The 17,260-nt window shown below is 26.7% G+C and overlaps 1 protein-coding gene across 3 annotated transcripts; it reads right to left on the bottom strand.

The window, feature by feature from the left end:
• Window positions 1-1,695: 1,695 nt before the first annotated feature.
• On the bottom strand, window positions 1,696-17,216 carry LOC147801993 (uncharacterized). Of its 3 annotated transcripts, XM_087154355.1 has the most exons (6): window positions 17,137-17,216; window positions 14,819-14,968; window positions 13,147-13,254; window positions 11,358-11,442; window positions 8,533-8,609; window positions 1,696-2,459 (listed from the first exon to the last, which is right to left on the bottom strand). In XM_087154355.1, exons 4-6 carry the CDS (start codon window positions 11,363-11,365, stop codon window positions 2,224-2,226), a joined length of 321 nt encoding a protein of 106 aa, XP_087010481.1. In that variant the 5' UTR covers window positions 11,366-11,442; window positions 13,147-13,254; window positions 14,819-14,968; window positions 17,137-17,216; the 3' UTR covers window positions 1,696-2,223. The 3 variants fall into 3 exon arrangements, 2 of the variants coding, with proteins under 2 accessions (XP_087010481.1, XP_087010482.1); XM_087154356.1 differs by lacking the exon at window positions 17,137-17,216 and having other exon boundaries at window positions 13,165-13,254; window positions 14,819-16,409; XR_015430117.1 differs by lacking the exons at window positions 1,696-2,459; window positions 8,533-8,609; window positions 11,358-11,442; window positions 17,137-17,216 and adding an exon at window positions 16,416-17,130 and having other exon boundaries at window positions 11,478-13,254.
• Between the last annotated feature and the right edge of the window lie 44 nt (window positions 17,217-17,260).

Raw genomic sequence — 17,260 nt, 5'->3', positions numbered from 1 at the left:
GTATATCCAAAGACTATATTGAAATTTCATCTTTATCTCAAGACCACAAGCTATAAATTGAAATCAACTAATACCTTAACCATGGAATTTATAATAGGCAGAAAAGTATGAAATATAAAAGTTCCAGGCAAATGCTAGAAAGAAATTATAAAGGCAAAGAGAACTTCCGGTCAATAGATCATACTACAATTTCTTCATCTGTAGAAAATACCAGCTGTAAATTAAAATCAATAAATAATTGAAGCAAAAATTTAAGAAAAGCAAAAATATTAAATATAAAAATTCCGGGCAAATGCCAGAAAAATAATCAAAGAACCACATAGAAATTTATTTTTCACCTTCAAAGACCACAAGCTATAAAATTAAAATCAATAAGTATTTCAAACATGAAATTTATGAATGGCAATAATATATATATATATATATATATATGTATTAAAGTTCCAGGCAAATTTATAAAAAATTATTCTATATTTACAATATTTTCCCTATGTTAGAAGCACAATGAACATGAAAAGAATAAAATTTATATGTGTGAATAAAATTATGCAGGGGTCTGTCTAGATTTTTCTGAAAGGTACCTATTTTGTGAAAATTTAGACATAATTTGTGAAAAATTAAAATTATATTACAAAGTCAATACAAAAACATGGTAGAAATATAGATTTATCGTTTCTTAAGGGATACAAAAATAAAATTTTAAGAAAAAGTATTTTGTGAAACTACCATTTTTCCTAAAGTTGAATTTGTGAAACTACCGTTTCACCTAAAATTGAATTTGTGAAGGTACCGCTAAACGGTAGTAAATTCGGCCTGGACAGACCCCTGTTATGAGTGAATAATTAAGTGTGAGAAAACGTTTAGTTTTGAATAATAAATTAAGAAGAAGATTTAGATAATAAAATAACATAAAAAGATTAAAACTTTTTATGTTGCAGTCCACTTTCCCGAAAAATTTGTATTACCATCTAAAAATTTATAAAAAATTATTCTCTATTTACAATACGTTCCCTATGTTAGAAGCACAACTAACATGAAATGAATACAATTTATAATCTTAATATACACTCAGTATATAAAAATAAGATTTATAAAAAACACACTTTTGTAAAAAATGACAAAAAATTTAATACACAATTAGCTGCAGATAAATCTTTGTAAGCCTACTTTTCAATTAAATGAATTCTTTCAAAAAAGATTTTAATAGTTTTTATTTACTCTCTGTCTGTTCAAAGTCATTTGTTTATTTTTCTTGATTTTTTTTTGTTTATTATTCTGTTTATTTTTCCTTGATAATAGTCTTTTACCAATGAATACCATTCGCAATCTATACAACTTTCAATTTTTTCACTTAAAATTATAAATTCCCCCCTGGACTTAAAAAAATGCAAACATTCAAAAACATGAAATAGAAAAATCGAAAAAAAAATCAATCTAAAATTAGAGACTATAAAAAGAAGAAATCAGATATTATAAAAAAGAGAGAACAGGTTGCATAACAAGTAAGCTGTAGCAACACTACAGTAGTTTGTAAAACCAAGGCCAAATATTAAATAATACATTCCCAAAATTTTTACAATAAGTTGAAAAGCTTAAGAGCTCAGAGTAGATTTTTCAGAAAAATACTTGAAAAAGTAAATAAAAAACTAATAAACCCCAGTAAATTTTATTAAAATTTTTAAAACTAATAATAATATAACACTGCAATAAATCTTAAATAAAATATTTTTATCATTCAAAATTTTTTTATTGTAAAAAATGCCTTTACAATTTAGGAAATTTTCTGCAAAATTCATGACGTATGAGCATTTTCAGGGAAATGCTATAAATATTATTAAAATATCTAAAGCAGAATAGTTATATAAATGTAAAAAGCAAACTGGTATTGTAAATAGAAAATTATAATTAGAGAAGATGAAAAATAAGGTTAAATAAACAATAATAATAACAATAAGACCCAGTTTAAAATCAGGAAAATATCATAGAATGGATTCAATTAAAATCAAACAAACCTCTACATGACAAAAATTTACATTAAATACAATTATATTTACATCAACCAACACTGAGCAGGGTGGTCACTTAAATCCAGTTTCAAATTTCCCTAATTTTTTTCAGGTTTTTCCATGTAAACATATTAAAATTTCCAGGTCGTCAAGTTTTATTCTCATAAAGTGTAGGATAGGTACAAGAAAAGTCTCTATATTATGAAATATTTTTTTTTCATTCATTTTTTTTTAATATTTCCAATGGCAAGACAAAAATAAAAATAAATGAACAGGAACAAAAGTAAAGATGACACAACAATAAATTGACCGAAGTTAATGGCCTTCCAATAAAGTCCAGTCTCGGAGTCGCCCCTAACGACTGCACAGTGGCGGATGTGGTGTGGATAGGGATATTAGAGTTACAGAGGGGGCAGTAAGGGCTTGAGAAGATCCGAATACGGTGAAGGTGATCTGCAAGACAATCATGTCCGGTTACTATTTTATTTAAGTAAGATATTGTTTCTTATAATTTGTAACTTAGTAAGATATTGTTCTTTTATTTTTAATGTTTGGATAAATTTTTAAAAAATTAAGACAGATGTGGAGGAAATATCTTTAACTAGTAGAATACATTGTTTTTAGAGAATAAAAAATGTTTTAATATGATACATTAAGTAGTTTTTTCACAAAGTGTACCAAATGTGAAATAAAGAGTGACCAAAAAAAAAAAAAAAAACCTTGAATAAGTATTGTTTCATATATTTTCATTAAGCAAAAGAAAAGAATTCTAAGCAATTATATCCCAAAATATTTTATTTTTACAGTGGCTTCCAAAAGTGTTCGCACACTTATGACTTTTATTGAAATAGGGCTCTTTTCATTAATTAAAATGAATATTTCAGAATGGGTATTTAATAATAAGATGTATAATATATTCTTGGCAAAACTTCATAGAATATTTTAAAAACAAAGCAAAAGTTTATTTTTAAGAAATCAATAAAAAAATAACAAAAATTTTACTTTACAATCATTGTACACTTAAATGCTTTCGGATTTCAGAATTAAAATTAGTGTCAATTACTTTAATTTTTTTTATTTAATTATTTTCACTTAATTTTTATTTATTTATTTATTTGCAATTTAGTATCAAACGTTTGTTAGCAAAATTATATTTTAATTAGGAGGCTCTGCCCCCTGCTCGCTAACACTCGCCAACCCTCGAGAATTGCTACGCAATCCTACGTGGTTCACGCCGTGAACCATGGCTCGCTGCACTCGCTCACCAATGAACACAATGTTCTAGCACAAAGACACAGTATATTATCATCAAAGACATAGTATTTTATCACCAAAGACATAGTATTGTACTTATGTAGAACAATTCTATCAATGTTCTTATTGGCTTTTAAAAAAGTATATTAGCTATTTAGATTGTATATGGTGATAAAATCAAAATATTAGCTAAATGAGAAACATATTAGCAAAATAAATTATCAAATATTGCAGTTACTCACCTAAATTCAACTAAATGTGTATAATATATTAGTTAATGCTAGAAATTCTGAAAGTTTTAGAAAAAAATTTATTATTTAAAAATATAAACTTTAAACCCTAACTTTTCCTTGTGAGATAATAACCCTCAAAAAGTCTTTCATTTTCAAGAACACAAAAATTTGTTTTATCGCCAAATGAAATATTTTTTGGTGATCAGCATTATTGAAATCAATTTCTATATTAATTAACATTTGTGATAAAGTACATAACATTTTAGAACAAAATAAGGATGTTTTACATACAATAAATTAAAATGCATAGCTGTTAGCATTACCCGAGAAGTACCACGTGGAGGTCGCCATGCTGCATTTCTAATCGGGGAGTTTTGATTTTGGCAGTTCCCCTTGCCTACTGCCAATAGAAGTTTCAATTAAATTTTTTCCAAAAAACATTTTTTTTCTGCAAAGCTCTAAGAAATTAACACTAAACATTTAGAATTTCTTTGAAAACACAATTATAGATTTGGCATCTTGGAACAATTACTGAAAGGCTGTCAAATGACTTAACTCTTGACAGGCCAACATAAAGTTGTCCATGACTAAAAACTTGTTCAGTCAATACTATACTGATTTTATCAAAACTCTGACCTTGTGACTTATTTATAGTCATGGAGAAGGCTGGCCTTATTGAGTTTAAATTAAATATTATCATGTTTTAGGGCATGAATCTGAATTGAACAACCTGATAATGCTCACTCTGGTTATTGTTTCCGTTTTTAAAAGCGCTATATGTTGAGCCACCTCATGTGACAGTTGCCATGTGACATTTTTAGCAGCAATCATTGGTCGATTTTCTAACGTTGCCATTCGAGGAGTTGTAATGAGACTTTTTTTTGGTGCCGTGTAAGAGAAATATATATACAGATTTTTGCTGGCTAACTCCATAATATTATCTTCTATCATTTATAAGTGGCTCGTAGTCATAATTATACAACAGACAACATTTGAAAGATGATTATTTGTCATCATAAGAGGTAATTCAGTAATGAATATTGCTAAATTTGTCTATTTTGTCCCATTCCATTATGCAACATGAGGTAAAATGCTTCATATCAGCGTGATCTGAGATTAAAATTATAAAATTTGCGAAAAAATTCATAAATTCCAATTTGAAAGTTGTAAAAATTTCTGCAAAATTTAATAAAAGTATTCTGCTTAAATTTCATTTTCGATGAGGCTTTACTTTGCAAAATCAATGATAAATAGATCCCTAAAGTAGTAATAATGTTTAATCGGTTAATGGAAACAAACTTAATACATTGGGTTTTGATGTGCATTATGAAGCAGAAAAAATGAGGAACTTTATCCAAAATAGTTGGAACAGTTAAGCATGGTGGTGTCTTTGTATGTTGGTGCATATCACAGGGATAAGGTAATTAGTCATTAATTGATGGCATAATGAATTAACCTGTTTATTTAAATATTTTAAAATACAATTTACAATTATCAGCCAAAAATTTGGTTATTGGAAACTTTGTTTTATATTAAAATTGCTACTGGTAAATTTAATTGGTAAATATTCTAATTATACTAAAAATTAGAATATTTACCAATAAGCAGAGTTTTTTTTAAAGTGTACGACGACTTTCTTAAAAATAAACTTTTGTTTTGTTTTTAAAATATTCTATGCAGTTTTGCCAAGAATAGAGTATATTTTTTATTGATATATCCATTCTGAAATATTCATTTTAATTAATATACAAAGTCCTATTTCATTGAAAGTCATTAGTGTATGAACTTTTTTAAGAGACACTATATTTATATTTCAATATGTTTATTATATTTCAATATTGACTTTCAATTTCGATATTTATATTTCAATATTGACTTTCTTAAAAATAAACTTTTGTTTTGTTTTTAAAATATTCTATGCAGTTTTGCCAAGAATAGAGTATATTTTTTATTGATATATCCATTCTGAAATATTCATTTTAATTAATATACTAAGTCCTATTTCATTGAAAGTCATTAGTGTATGAACTTTTTTAAGAGACACTATATTTATATTTCAATATGTTTATTATATTTCAATATTGACTTTCAATTTCGATATTTATATTTCAATATTGACTTTCTTAAAAATAAACTTTTGCTTTGTTTTTAAAATATTCTATGCAGTTTTGCCAAGAATAGAGTATATTTTTTATTGATATATCCATTCTGAAATATTCATTTTAATTAATGTACAAAGTCCTATTTCATTGAAAGTCATTAGTGTATGAACTTTTTTAAGAGACACTATATTTATATTTCAATATAAAGCTATTTTGTACTTTATATTATTTAAACAGAGCTCTTTATAAAATTCATTGATCCTATTTTATTTAAACCAATATCTAAAGTATACCTAAAGTAAAGTAAACCAATACCTAAAGTACCAATGAATAAATAATGTAGTTTGTTAGGAATTAGCATTATTCTAAGAGATAGTCAGAATACAAAAATGAATGTAGTAAATGCAGAATTGTCAAATTTCTTCTTGCGCACTCTATAAGAAAACTCGATAAAATTCTTTAAATCTTATTCATTTTGCCTTCTTAGTTGAAATAAAAATATTTAAAGAATTCCAATCTAACCACATAGTTCTTTAGTTTAAATTAGTCATTTGTTTTTACAACTAGAAACCTGCCCTTGTACAGTACAGAAAAAAAAACAAAGTTTTGTTTTCTTTCTTTCCAAGAAAGACACACATAGAGCCCATGCAGAATATTCGCCGAATGCGATAAAATTGTAAATTCAGCGAAAGAAATAGAGTTTTCGCGAACAATTTTTCCATAGTTAAGAAAAATATATATTCCCATTGATCATGAAAATTACATCAATATGATTTTTTTTTAATAAATCTTGTTTATTTTATTCGATTACAGTAATTTTTTATGGATATGTCATATAACAATTAGAATTATATTAAGTCCAGATAATTTAAGCAACAAAAAAGCAAAGGGAAAAAAATTCAGATCACATGACTGTTGCTGCATTACGCGATATCATGCAATAGAACTCATTCCTTTGATTAACACTTTTTATATTTGAACCTTTAATAAATGTTTGGATAATTTATTGGCTAGTAATTTGGAGTGTTTAGTGTGGGGCCTGCACATGAATAAAAACTTTTGAGATCTTACTTTAATACATCATTTAACATATTTCTTATACATTTTTCAGTCTTTGCCAGCTTTTAAGGTAAAAGGAGAAACAGTTTCAAAAATATCTCTAGATTGCAAACAACACTTACAAACGTTTAACATTTTAATTACTACACATTTCGTATTTTGAAGCAAAAATAGAATATTTACCATATTACTTCAAAATAGCGCGAAAACTAAGCAAAATTCTTCCCAATTTTCTCATTTCCCAGGTTTTCTGGATATCGGATAAATGGTTATCTACTGTAGTTGGTACTTAAAAGAACCTTTCTATAATTAAAATATGAAATAGGAGGCTAAAATGAAATTGAGAAAATTAGAAGAAATGCAACAATTGAAACGATTCATTGTCAAACATTGCTGTTAGTGATTGCAAGAAAATGTGTGATTGATCGGCTTTGCCGAGAAATAATCCACTGATTTCATTGGCTGAGTGCACAAAAGCTAGTGCTATATAAAATCTTTTGTTATAATAACCAACCTTTGTTGTATAACCAAGTAATTTTTGGAGAATTTTATTACGCTAAAAGTAAAAAATTTTGTCAAAAAAAAGAAGAAAAAAAAACTATCCCAATAGCATTGAAACAAACTAGAACAATAAATGGATTCAGCCCACAGACTAAAAGGGGAAAAAATCCACTTTTATTATCAGAAGCAAATATCCTAACCTCTTCCCCCACAATCTTTGCCCATTCTGAACTATACAGTCCCATCTTCTCCAAAGAGGTCAAAGGTTTATTCACTCATTTAGCTACTATGGGAGTTTAATGTGGTATTCTAGTTTAACAGGGTTATAATGAAGCAAATTTTGATGCAAGTAAGGTATTGCTAAGTTGATGATATTTCAACTGTTTGGCAATAAGTGTCCATCTAAAAAAAGGGGGTTAAACGGATGGTAAAATAATTTGAATTAAGAAAAAAAATTCCTGCTTTTCTTCAAAATTCCCTGATCTTTCTAGGCTTTTATCCAAATTTCCCTGATTTTCTCTAGTACAAAAAAATTCCCTGATAATTCCAGGCTTTCCAGGAGGGTAGCCACCCTGATATAGCAATATAAAAGTATGAAAGAATTGTTCAAATATTTTATGCAACATAAAATAAGAAATTTCTTTTTCGTTGCATGAAATATATAACAGGGTGCATAGTCAAATCTTTCAACAAAAAATAAGCACCTTTTAAGTACTTTTTAAGCACTAAAAGAATATTTTTAAGCACTATATACATTAATAAAATGCAAAATAGCTTTCAGAGACTTTACATGATCATTATAAAATAACTAAGTTTCTGATTTAAAAAAAAACTCTTTTTCTTTCTTGATTATATAAACCACCATAAAAAGATGAAGAGTATTCGCATTGCTTGAAATACAGCAAAACAAAAGTATCGAAGAATCATTCAAAAATTTCATGCAATGGAAAATTAGAAAATTGCACTCAAGTATTATTATGAAATTAAATATAAACAATTATGTTTTGTGGTATTAGTGCTTTAGACAAAAATTTTACAAAACAGAATATAGCCACTATGAAGCATTTGTTTATGATAGACTATAATTCAACTCTCATAGCACAATAATTGAATAGCCTCAATAAAAAAAATCATTAGAGATTTAATTCTAACATAAAACTTAATTTGAAAAGTTTGTTTCTGAGATTGAGTTTTGTTATCACTCATTGCAAAATCAAAAGTTAGCTGCTCCATAAATTTTTAATATAACTTTCACATGTTTATAGTATGAGGCATTAAGAAATAAATACATTCATAAACAACTACTATGATAAAACAACCAAGAAATAAAAACATATACACATAAAATGTGCAACTAGAAAACAATTTAAATGTTACCTGCAATAAGATTTTGTTGTTCTTCATGGCAAGACATCTTGTATTGTTCAAAAATTTTGTTTGGAATTTTACCAAACCTAAAAGAAAAATAAAATTTAAACATTTATTTTTTTATGTAATTTTTAAAAAAAAATTTAATGAATCATAAATTAATTTAAATTTTATACTAGTTTTAAATAAGTATAACTTAATAGAGTTTAAAATAATTTAAAATTAACATACATATATATAGAAGAAATATTGTTGTTTCAAGTTTCTAGATTCAGTAAGAAATAAATTATGCTTCTTTCAACCGAAGTGGAAAAAACAGTTTTTAATTGCAATGAAGTTCAAATAATAGTATTAATTTCCAAGCTGTTTAATACATCATTATAATAAAAAAGCAACACTTAGGAATAAAAATAAATTTAATGCATTTCTAAAGAAAATAAAATTTTTGTAGAGCTTTAATATTTTACTTACATGTTAGAAATGAAATATAAATTTTTATATTTTTTAAAAAGGCAGTTATTATCATATTTAAACAGTTTATGCCATAAACTGTTAAAATATCATAATCAGTTTTTTAATGCTTTTCAATTAACAAATCACATACTAAAGATTGCATACTACTGCAAATAACAAAATTTATTCACAATTACAAATAACATACTTATTTTTGTTCATTGAGAGTTGTTTAGTATGCGACTAAATCTAAATGATTCATGTACAGTGAAACCTCCTGTTATGGACACTCCTGCAAAACGGACGCCTCTCAATACGGACATATTTTTAATTCCCCGGGAATCTTCTATGAATAAACCATTACGTACATTCTCCGCAAAGCGGACACTCCCGTAACCGGACGCGGACAGTCATTTTGGTTCTGAAACGTTATTTTTTATCTCTACAAACCGGACACTACTTTTTTAAAATAAATTGCAAGCTAAAAAAATTCAACTTTTCACCATTTTTAAAGCATGTTAATAAAACTTTTTGCCTTATCCATAACTAAAAATATTGTTAAGCTATTTCACCACCGAAAAATCAATCTTTCTCCTGTCACCTTGCCTTATCTTTGTAAAGAAAGGAGAGAAAATGGTGCTGCACTCCTGAAATAATTCTGACATCGGCATCTTTTGATCCTTTCATCTGGACCACACAGGTTATGAGACCCCTCAAGTTGAAATGACTTCTCTCAATGCTTCTTCCCCATTGAAAATTTCTTTAATTTTCTTATCAATTTGAAGACTGTATTTAACACAACTGGAGTAAAAAAAAGAGAACAGAAGTATAATCTTTGAGGTGTTTATATAAATGAAGCATTTATTCAGACGCTTGATAGCTGATCAATTGTGAGTAAGCATCTCCATAGGTCCTCATGACTTACTGGTATGCATTACTTTTTTTTCTGTGAATCATGGGAAGTTTATTTTCCAAGAAGGTATTAACCATGTTCCCTATCAAATGATAAGTAGGTGTAAGGAGATGTGAACCTAATAATAGAAACGGACTGAGGACAGTACGCTCCTATTTGGTATCATATGTCTAACTTGAGTATCTATGCTAATAGGAAAATTATATTTATTTATCTGTAGCTACATCCAGAATTATGTATTTATATCAAACTTCTTTATATATTCTTTTTCATCTTTCTTATTGTTTAAATAAATATTCTTGTAGATATTTACAGTATCCTTGTAGATATTATTTAATTATTTCTACATCTTTGAGAATATTCTAAAAACAATTTACGGTGTTGAATTTCGTTATTAGGGTACCCTTCCCGTAAAGGGACAACTCTCATAAACGGACAAATTTTTTGGTCCCATGAATGTCCGCTTAACGGAGGTTTCACTGTATTTTAAAATTCTGTACAAAACTAAAATAAATAAATTGAAAATAGTTATTTTATTTATTCATTTCCTCCAGTTTCTCAGTTTTTTTCTTTTCATAAAAGTTTTTCCCACTTTCTTTCAGTGAAAGGCTGTTTCTGGACAAAATGAATGGGACACAAATTTAAAAGTCAACATAAAAACATAGCTCCCAACATGGATAGAAAAAAATCCAGTAGATTTTACAAAATAATACAAATTTCATGATAATTGTTGCATAATGTTAATACACATAGTTAATTTTAGGAATTTTTATGGTCATCAAAATAGAAAAAAACTGTAATACTTTACAGTTATGATTTTATATTAAATGAACATTTATTCTGTTTATTCATAATTTTTAATAGTAACAGGCATCAAAGATAGTTAAAAGACTTTTTAATTAATTTCAAAAAGGGATTTCAGCATAAATAAAAAAAACTGAACATTTTAAAGCAAAAAAAAAAGTCTTAAACTGATTTGTATAAATGAGACTCGCTTTATTATGTGTCTATTCAATATCTATTCAAATTAAATATCTGTGTAAAAATGCTATTTCAATAGGGATTTTTTTATGAAGCTCCTTGTTTAATTGTATTGCTTGTCAATTGGCTGTTAGAAGATACAACAAATGTAATTCATTACAGAATTAATACTTGTAATACATTATTTTGTTCCTTCGGTCAAATTACCAGTGGGCGATGTTCAATTTATAATATCAGGTATTTTGTTAAGTACTTCTTTTGTGATTGCTTCAAAATTTTAAAATAAATATTTTTTTTAAACTTTATAATTGCAGTTTAATCTTGTTAGTTTATACCCAGCAACAGAATGTATATATGTTACTGCAATAAACGGCTAAAATATATACTTGGTCATGTTGAGTATCACTGCTCGGTATGTCCTACATCAATATTTTTTTAAGGTCAAGTGCCACTGCCCATGATGCATTGAACCTTAAAAAATATTTACCTTTTCATTATACCATTTTTCCTTTTAACACTCAGGTGTCATCCAATAAGATGAACCAACAATTAGTAAAAGTTGACTATGATCCCTAAAATAAACAAATAATGTCTTAATACCTTAATAACCTCTTATTATTTAAGTGAACAAATAACATCATAATATTTTAGAAAAAACAATTAAGCTTAGTTATAAAAAGCAGTTAAATTTATAATTCAACAGAAAAAGTCTCAAAATAAGGACAAAAGAAGTTTAAATACTAGCATGTATAATTTAGACTTTGTTAAAAAGATATTTACACTTTTATTAAAAAAATATATACATATTAAGCTTATATTGAATTATTCAAGTGCTTTTAAAAATGCTATATATTTTTGAGACATGCTAATTTTGAATGTAATTAAATAAATTCTACAAAAAAATTCCAAATTTTAAAAAAAGAGAAAAATCAGATCTTTTTTCCTTTATAGACACTTTATGGTTATGCTGCAACAGTTATTGCACAACATAGAAGTTTGTGTCACAAACCCTTTAACAACTACAGAATTTTCTTAGTTACAGAAAATATTTTTAATGATAGCAAATGCAAAGTATTAATATTTTAATTAACTAAATTTAAAATAAATTTGTTCACCACTGCATGCAAATGATTTAAATTAATGTATGAAAAGTCTGATACACAAAAGCTCATAAGTTTGAATTAACATTGAACAAAAAATTTATTTGTTTTAAAATTTCTGCTTTAGTTTACTACCACTAGGATAAATATAGCATTCATGATCACCAAGCACACTACAGGATAAAAGAGGCCTTCTAAAATGACTATCCTTCCTTCATATTTTTAAATTTTAATATTACAATAAAACATTTTTTTTCAAGGTACCGAAGTAAATTGATATATTTACTTCGGAAAATCAAATAACTTAAATTTAATATTTCATAAGAACACTAATTTTGACAATGCAATAGCCATTGTTAAGGTGACATTTAATGTTATCGATGTAGAAAAAATATAGAAATAAGTTTAAAATAATCATACCATTACTTAATAATTTGAGTACACAAATATATACAATTCTTTCCACACACATAGACAATTAAGAAGAAAACAAATTGAAGGGGGAAAAATTGTATTTTAGAGTTTAGGAAGCCTTAAGAGTTTCTGAAATCCAAGGCAAATATTTAGAGATTACATGAAAAAAAAAGAAGAAAAAGTCAAAGTACAGAAAAAAAAAAACATATAAACCAATGTTTGATGTTTTTCAGTCATATAAACAAATTATTTTAACATAGCATATATTAAGAATAAACTGGTACTGTAATTAAGTTACAGATAAAATATGCTTTAATTAAAAAAAAACCAAAATTATCGGCATCTGTTGATACTTTCATCAGTGTTATCTACCAATTAAAAAGTGCTAACATCATATATAAGAAACCAGAAATTCAAACGGGAGTTTTGAATTGATTGAGATATTTATCCATTAGCTGGGTACCTTCATCAAAATGGTTACAAGTTTTTCAGCATTAAGAAGGACAGTTACAACTAATCTGATTTATCTTAAACTAATTAAAAGTAAACTTTAAAAAGTTAAGTTTTTTGAAAGTTTAAGGAAGCTGTTTAAATTAAGATGGACTAACCAAATAAAAGGTGGACACAAGAATTCAATTTTTTCAAAAGAATAATCTATTGCTGAAGTCTTAATGAAGTTTGGCTATTTTGTTTCTCACCCAGTTAACAGATTAATACAGAAAATATATTAAAATAATGTTCTATAAACATTCAAATATATACAGGCTCGTGGGCAGTTACAGTTTAACTTGAATCTGGTATTTTCTCTGCTAAGCCAAAATCCCCAACAACTGCGGTCATCTCATCTTCATTCAGTTTGATGAGGACATTCTGTAGAACAAAGTATCACTACTTACAAATCATATACAATAATAATAAAAGTTAAAACTTTCAAATTTTCTTTATAAATGAAATGTATATTAAAATAAAAATAATAACACATTTTTATGTCTCATGTATTGCAAATGCGCAGCAAATTAGAACATTATAGTAACTTATGAAGATAAAAGATTTCAAATGTTTGAAGTAAAAAAATTTGTGTTAAAGTTGCATGCACAACGATATGTCAAATTAAAGCCATAATTTGCAATGAAAGAAATAATGTATAATTCTTTATAATATATATATATATATATAATGTATAATTCTTTATAATATATATATATAATGTATAATTCTTTATAATATATGTATAATTTGGTATAATTCCTTAACTTTCAGAAAAAGAGAACTTTAGTGAAAGAAAAGTTTTGCCTTAGCCTGAAACCTTTTAGCTAAACTGAACTTGCGCTGGGAACAGTTTAATCTCAATTCATCTTAGACACTTTGATGCAAGTGGGACGCCAGTGTCCCTTTCATATATATATTCTAATTACAAACCCTCTAATTACAAACACATATATTTTGGTATTTTTAAATTATGAAAATCAGTAATAGTTACGAAAACAAATTGTTAGAAGATTATCACAATTATATTTACACTAAAATATAAAATCCAAAGAAAGTAGTTATTTCTTTTTAATCACATTAAAATTGATCAATTATTGATTTTGTAAATTAAAGAAATTTCAATGATAAATAATAATATAACTTTTTAATACCTTTAATGACAATATAATAACCTAAACCTTTTAAATATATATAACTGCAATTAAGTGCAAATTTGAAAAATTATTGTTTGGAAGTGAGCAGTGTTTGGAAGATTTAATCTTTAACACAAGAAAAGACATAGCTGTATATCATAACCATAAATTATTAAAGTGCTAAATATAATATTTTTCACTCATTTCGACCTAAATTAATATTAAATAATAAAAAATATGTTTAATAAAAATTGTGTGTCAAAGAGTTAAATGTCATAGTAGTTCAATTAGGATTTACAAGTATTAAAAATTCAAATCTACTAAAAAAATATTGTTTAAGCACTTTAGGTCTAATTAATTTTTTAAAAAAACCTTAAGGGAAAAAAAGGGGGGAGGGGGGAAGAAAAACATCGTGCTGGGGCACTATGTTAAGCATGGCACAAATTTAAACTAAAAAACTATTTTAGGTAAATTTAAAATTTTTATTTTGTTTAATTTATAACACTTAAAAAAATAACTGATTATAATTTAATAATTTTACAGCCAACATATTCTCATAACCAGTAGGTAAAATTATAGAAAAAAAGATAAACTCTAAAAAAATTTTTCAGTTATTATCCTTACAATACACATACAGTTCTCCATAATTATGAGATGTAAAAATAGTTTTAATAGCTGGTAATTTCTTACCAGTGCACACACTAAAATACAAGTAAATAAAATACTAATCAAACAAATCTGATGCCAGCAACACAACAATAAACACAGAATGAAAAGAAAGATGAGGTCAAATCATAACAGATGTTTCATACCTTTGAAGTAAGATCTCTGCGAAAAACACCACGTGAATGTAAGTAACATATGCCATGAGCTATATCTAATGGCAGTTTAATTCTTGTCTCCCATGACAACTCAATATGCTTGTTCTGAAAAAGTTGTTCCAAGCTTCCACCATTAATGTACTAGAAAAAATTTACAATATGAATCACCAAATAATTTAAAATAAAATTAAATACAAGCTTTGCAAAATCTTTGGATAATAAGATAAATATATCAATATTTATAAAAAATCAAATCGTAAAAATATTTAATACTATCATAAACTAAACTAATTTTTCCTAGAAGATAGTTTGTTATTTTCTTAAATATAGAAAAAAGTTTTAAAAAAATAATAAATATATCTAAAGAAATGTTTTTGGCACTAATATATATAAAACCATAGAAGCATTTACTAGAAAAGATCCTTGGTGATGCCCTTAAAACAAAAGAATTTCACCAAGCTACAAAGAGATAAAACCAATGAACAGTAAAAATATAATAGTAATTTATTTCTTTTTAGTTAATCTCAAAAATTTAAAACCATGAGACAAAAATTTTATCATTATGAAGATATCACTCTTGGTAATGAATGATGTGAATAGTTAAGAAAAAATATACTTTTCAATTAAGATAATTCATTGTTACTAAAATATTAAAAAACAAAACATATGATGAAATTAGGTGAACTTTCTTCTTGGTATTTCATTCATAAATTACATAAAGTGTTATAAAAAATAAAAAAAACAGAATAAGTCTTGCAATTTTCTTTTTAAGTTACAGTTCAGATTGAGATTATTTTGTATTTCTCCTATACTTAAATTGAATATAAAAGTTACAACTAGAAAAGTAACATAACTGATTTTCTAAAGAACATAATAAAAAACTTTTTCAACTTATTGAAGATATTGGCATAGGTTCCACACTTTATATTTGCGACTGTTAAAATTAACTCTAATAGTAAAGTGGAGTATTTGAATTAGTATTTATTGACTAAAAGTGTCAAATATTACTCAAACTTACAGTAAAGTAATGCTTGACACTTAAAATAATTTTATAACAAATTATGAAACTTTAAAGATATTACATAGTAATGTCTTTTTAGAAAAAACTAAGCACCTCAAACAAACAAACTTCTTCCCATCTTTTAAAGCTAACTAATTTGTATCTGATAAAAATAAAGCCAAACTTAAACAATATCATAATTTTTCTTTCATTTAAATAGTTCCATCATCATAATTGGTAAATTTATTTTTACTCATAATTATATCAGTAGGGATTATTCTTATAAACACTAAATGTTATTCATTGATTCTGATTTCACGATACCAAAACCAGTGGCTTTTCCGCACCAAGAAAATGAAAATAGCTAAAATTAAAAACGCTGGGCAAAAATCATGTATATTTTAACATTTTAAAGTCAATAGAGGTAACCCCTAAAAACGACCAATAAACATTTTCCCAGTGGCAAAATTGCAGCGACGTGTCGAACTGGTAGCAGAATGTTACAGAACCTTCCTTTTGAAAAGTAAAAAGTTTCCTTTTCTACAAGCATTTATACTTAAAATTTTGAATCATTTCAAATCACTTTACGACAATTGTAACGTAAATCCATGTAATATTTCAATTGTATTTTCATAAATAGTAGTAAGACATGCATGCAGGGCCTTTGGAAATGGCCCCGTCACTACTTCATTTATAATAAAATATATCAATAAGCATATATATATATACAGGTGGTTATCAAAATAATGGAAACACCCTAGGTTTTGAAGGCTTGAGAATTCTGTTCTGCCGTAAATGTTCTCTTTATGAAGGTATCTCCTAACTGTAATTGTTGACACTGGAAAATCCAGATGCTGATTGATCTCTGCGGTCACTTTGGCTGCAATTGTTTTCTTTTTAGACATTACAATCCGCTTCAATACCCGTCAGTCTCTTTCACTCAGTTTCTCTTTCCGTCCACTATTTTGCTGTGCTGAGCTTGTTTTTCCACGCTATGTGTATGCTGTCAGGACTTTAGACACCGTACCTCTAGAAAGGCCTAAAAGCTGGGATGTTTCGGTCACTGTTGCTCCAACTAGTCGGGCTCCTACAGTTTGGCCTCCCTGAAAATCTGTGAGGTCTGACATTTTACGCTTCTGACAAAAAATCAAAACGTAGACAACTCTGCTAAAGCACTCTTATACCACCTAATATATGTACATTTTATATTTAAAATAAACTGAAAGCTAAGATTATATTTTAATGCTTTTGAAGCGAATTCTTAAATGACCCTTTTATTCACAAGTGTTTCCATTATTTTGATAATCACCTGTATATAAATACATATATATATAATTAAGCTCCCTTATATTGAGCTGAAGTTTGGTTTTATTTAGAACACTTGTGGGGGAAGAAATATTTTCAGCTTGTAGCTTACTTATATGCGAAGGCTG

The sequence above is a fragment of the Parasteatoda tepidariorum genome, chromosome 11, assembly GCF_982258835.1.
Source record: "Parasteatoda tepidariorum strain Cologne lab strain chromosome 11, Ptep-v5.0, whole genome shotgun sequence".
Classification (NCBI taxonomy): domain Eukaryota; kingdom Metazoa; phylum Arthropoda; class Arachnida; order Araneae; family Theridiidae; genus Parasteatoda; species Parasteatoda tepidariorum.
The sequence above is the reverse complement of the archived record's forward strand: the minus strand, read 5'-3'. Positions and strand labels throughout refer to the sequence as shown.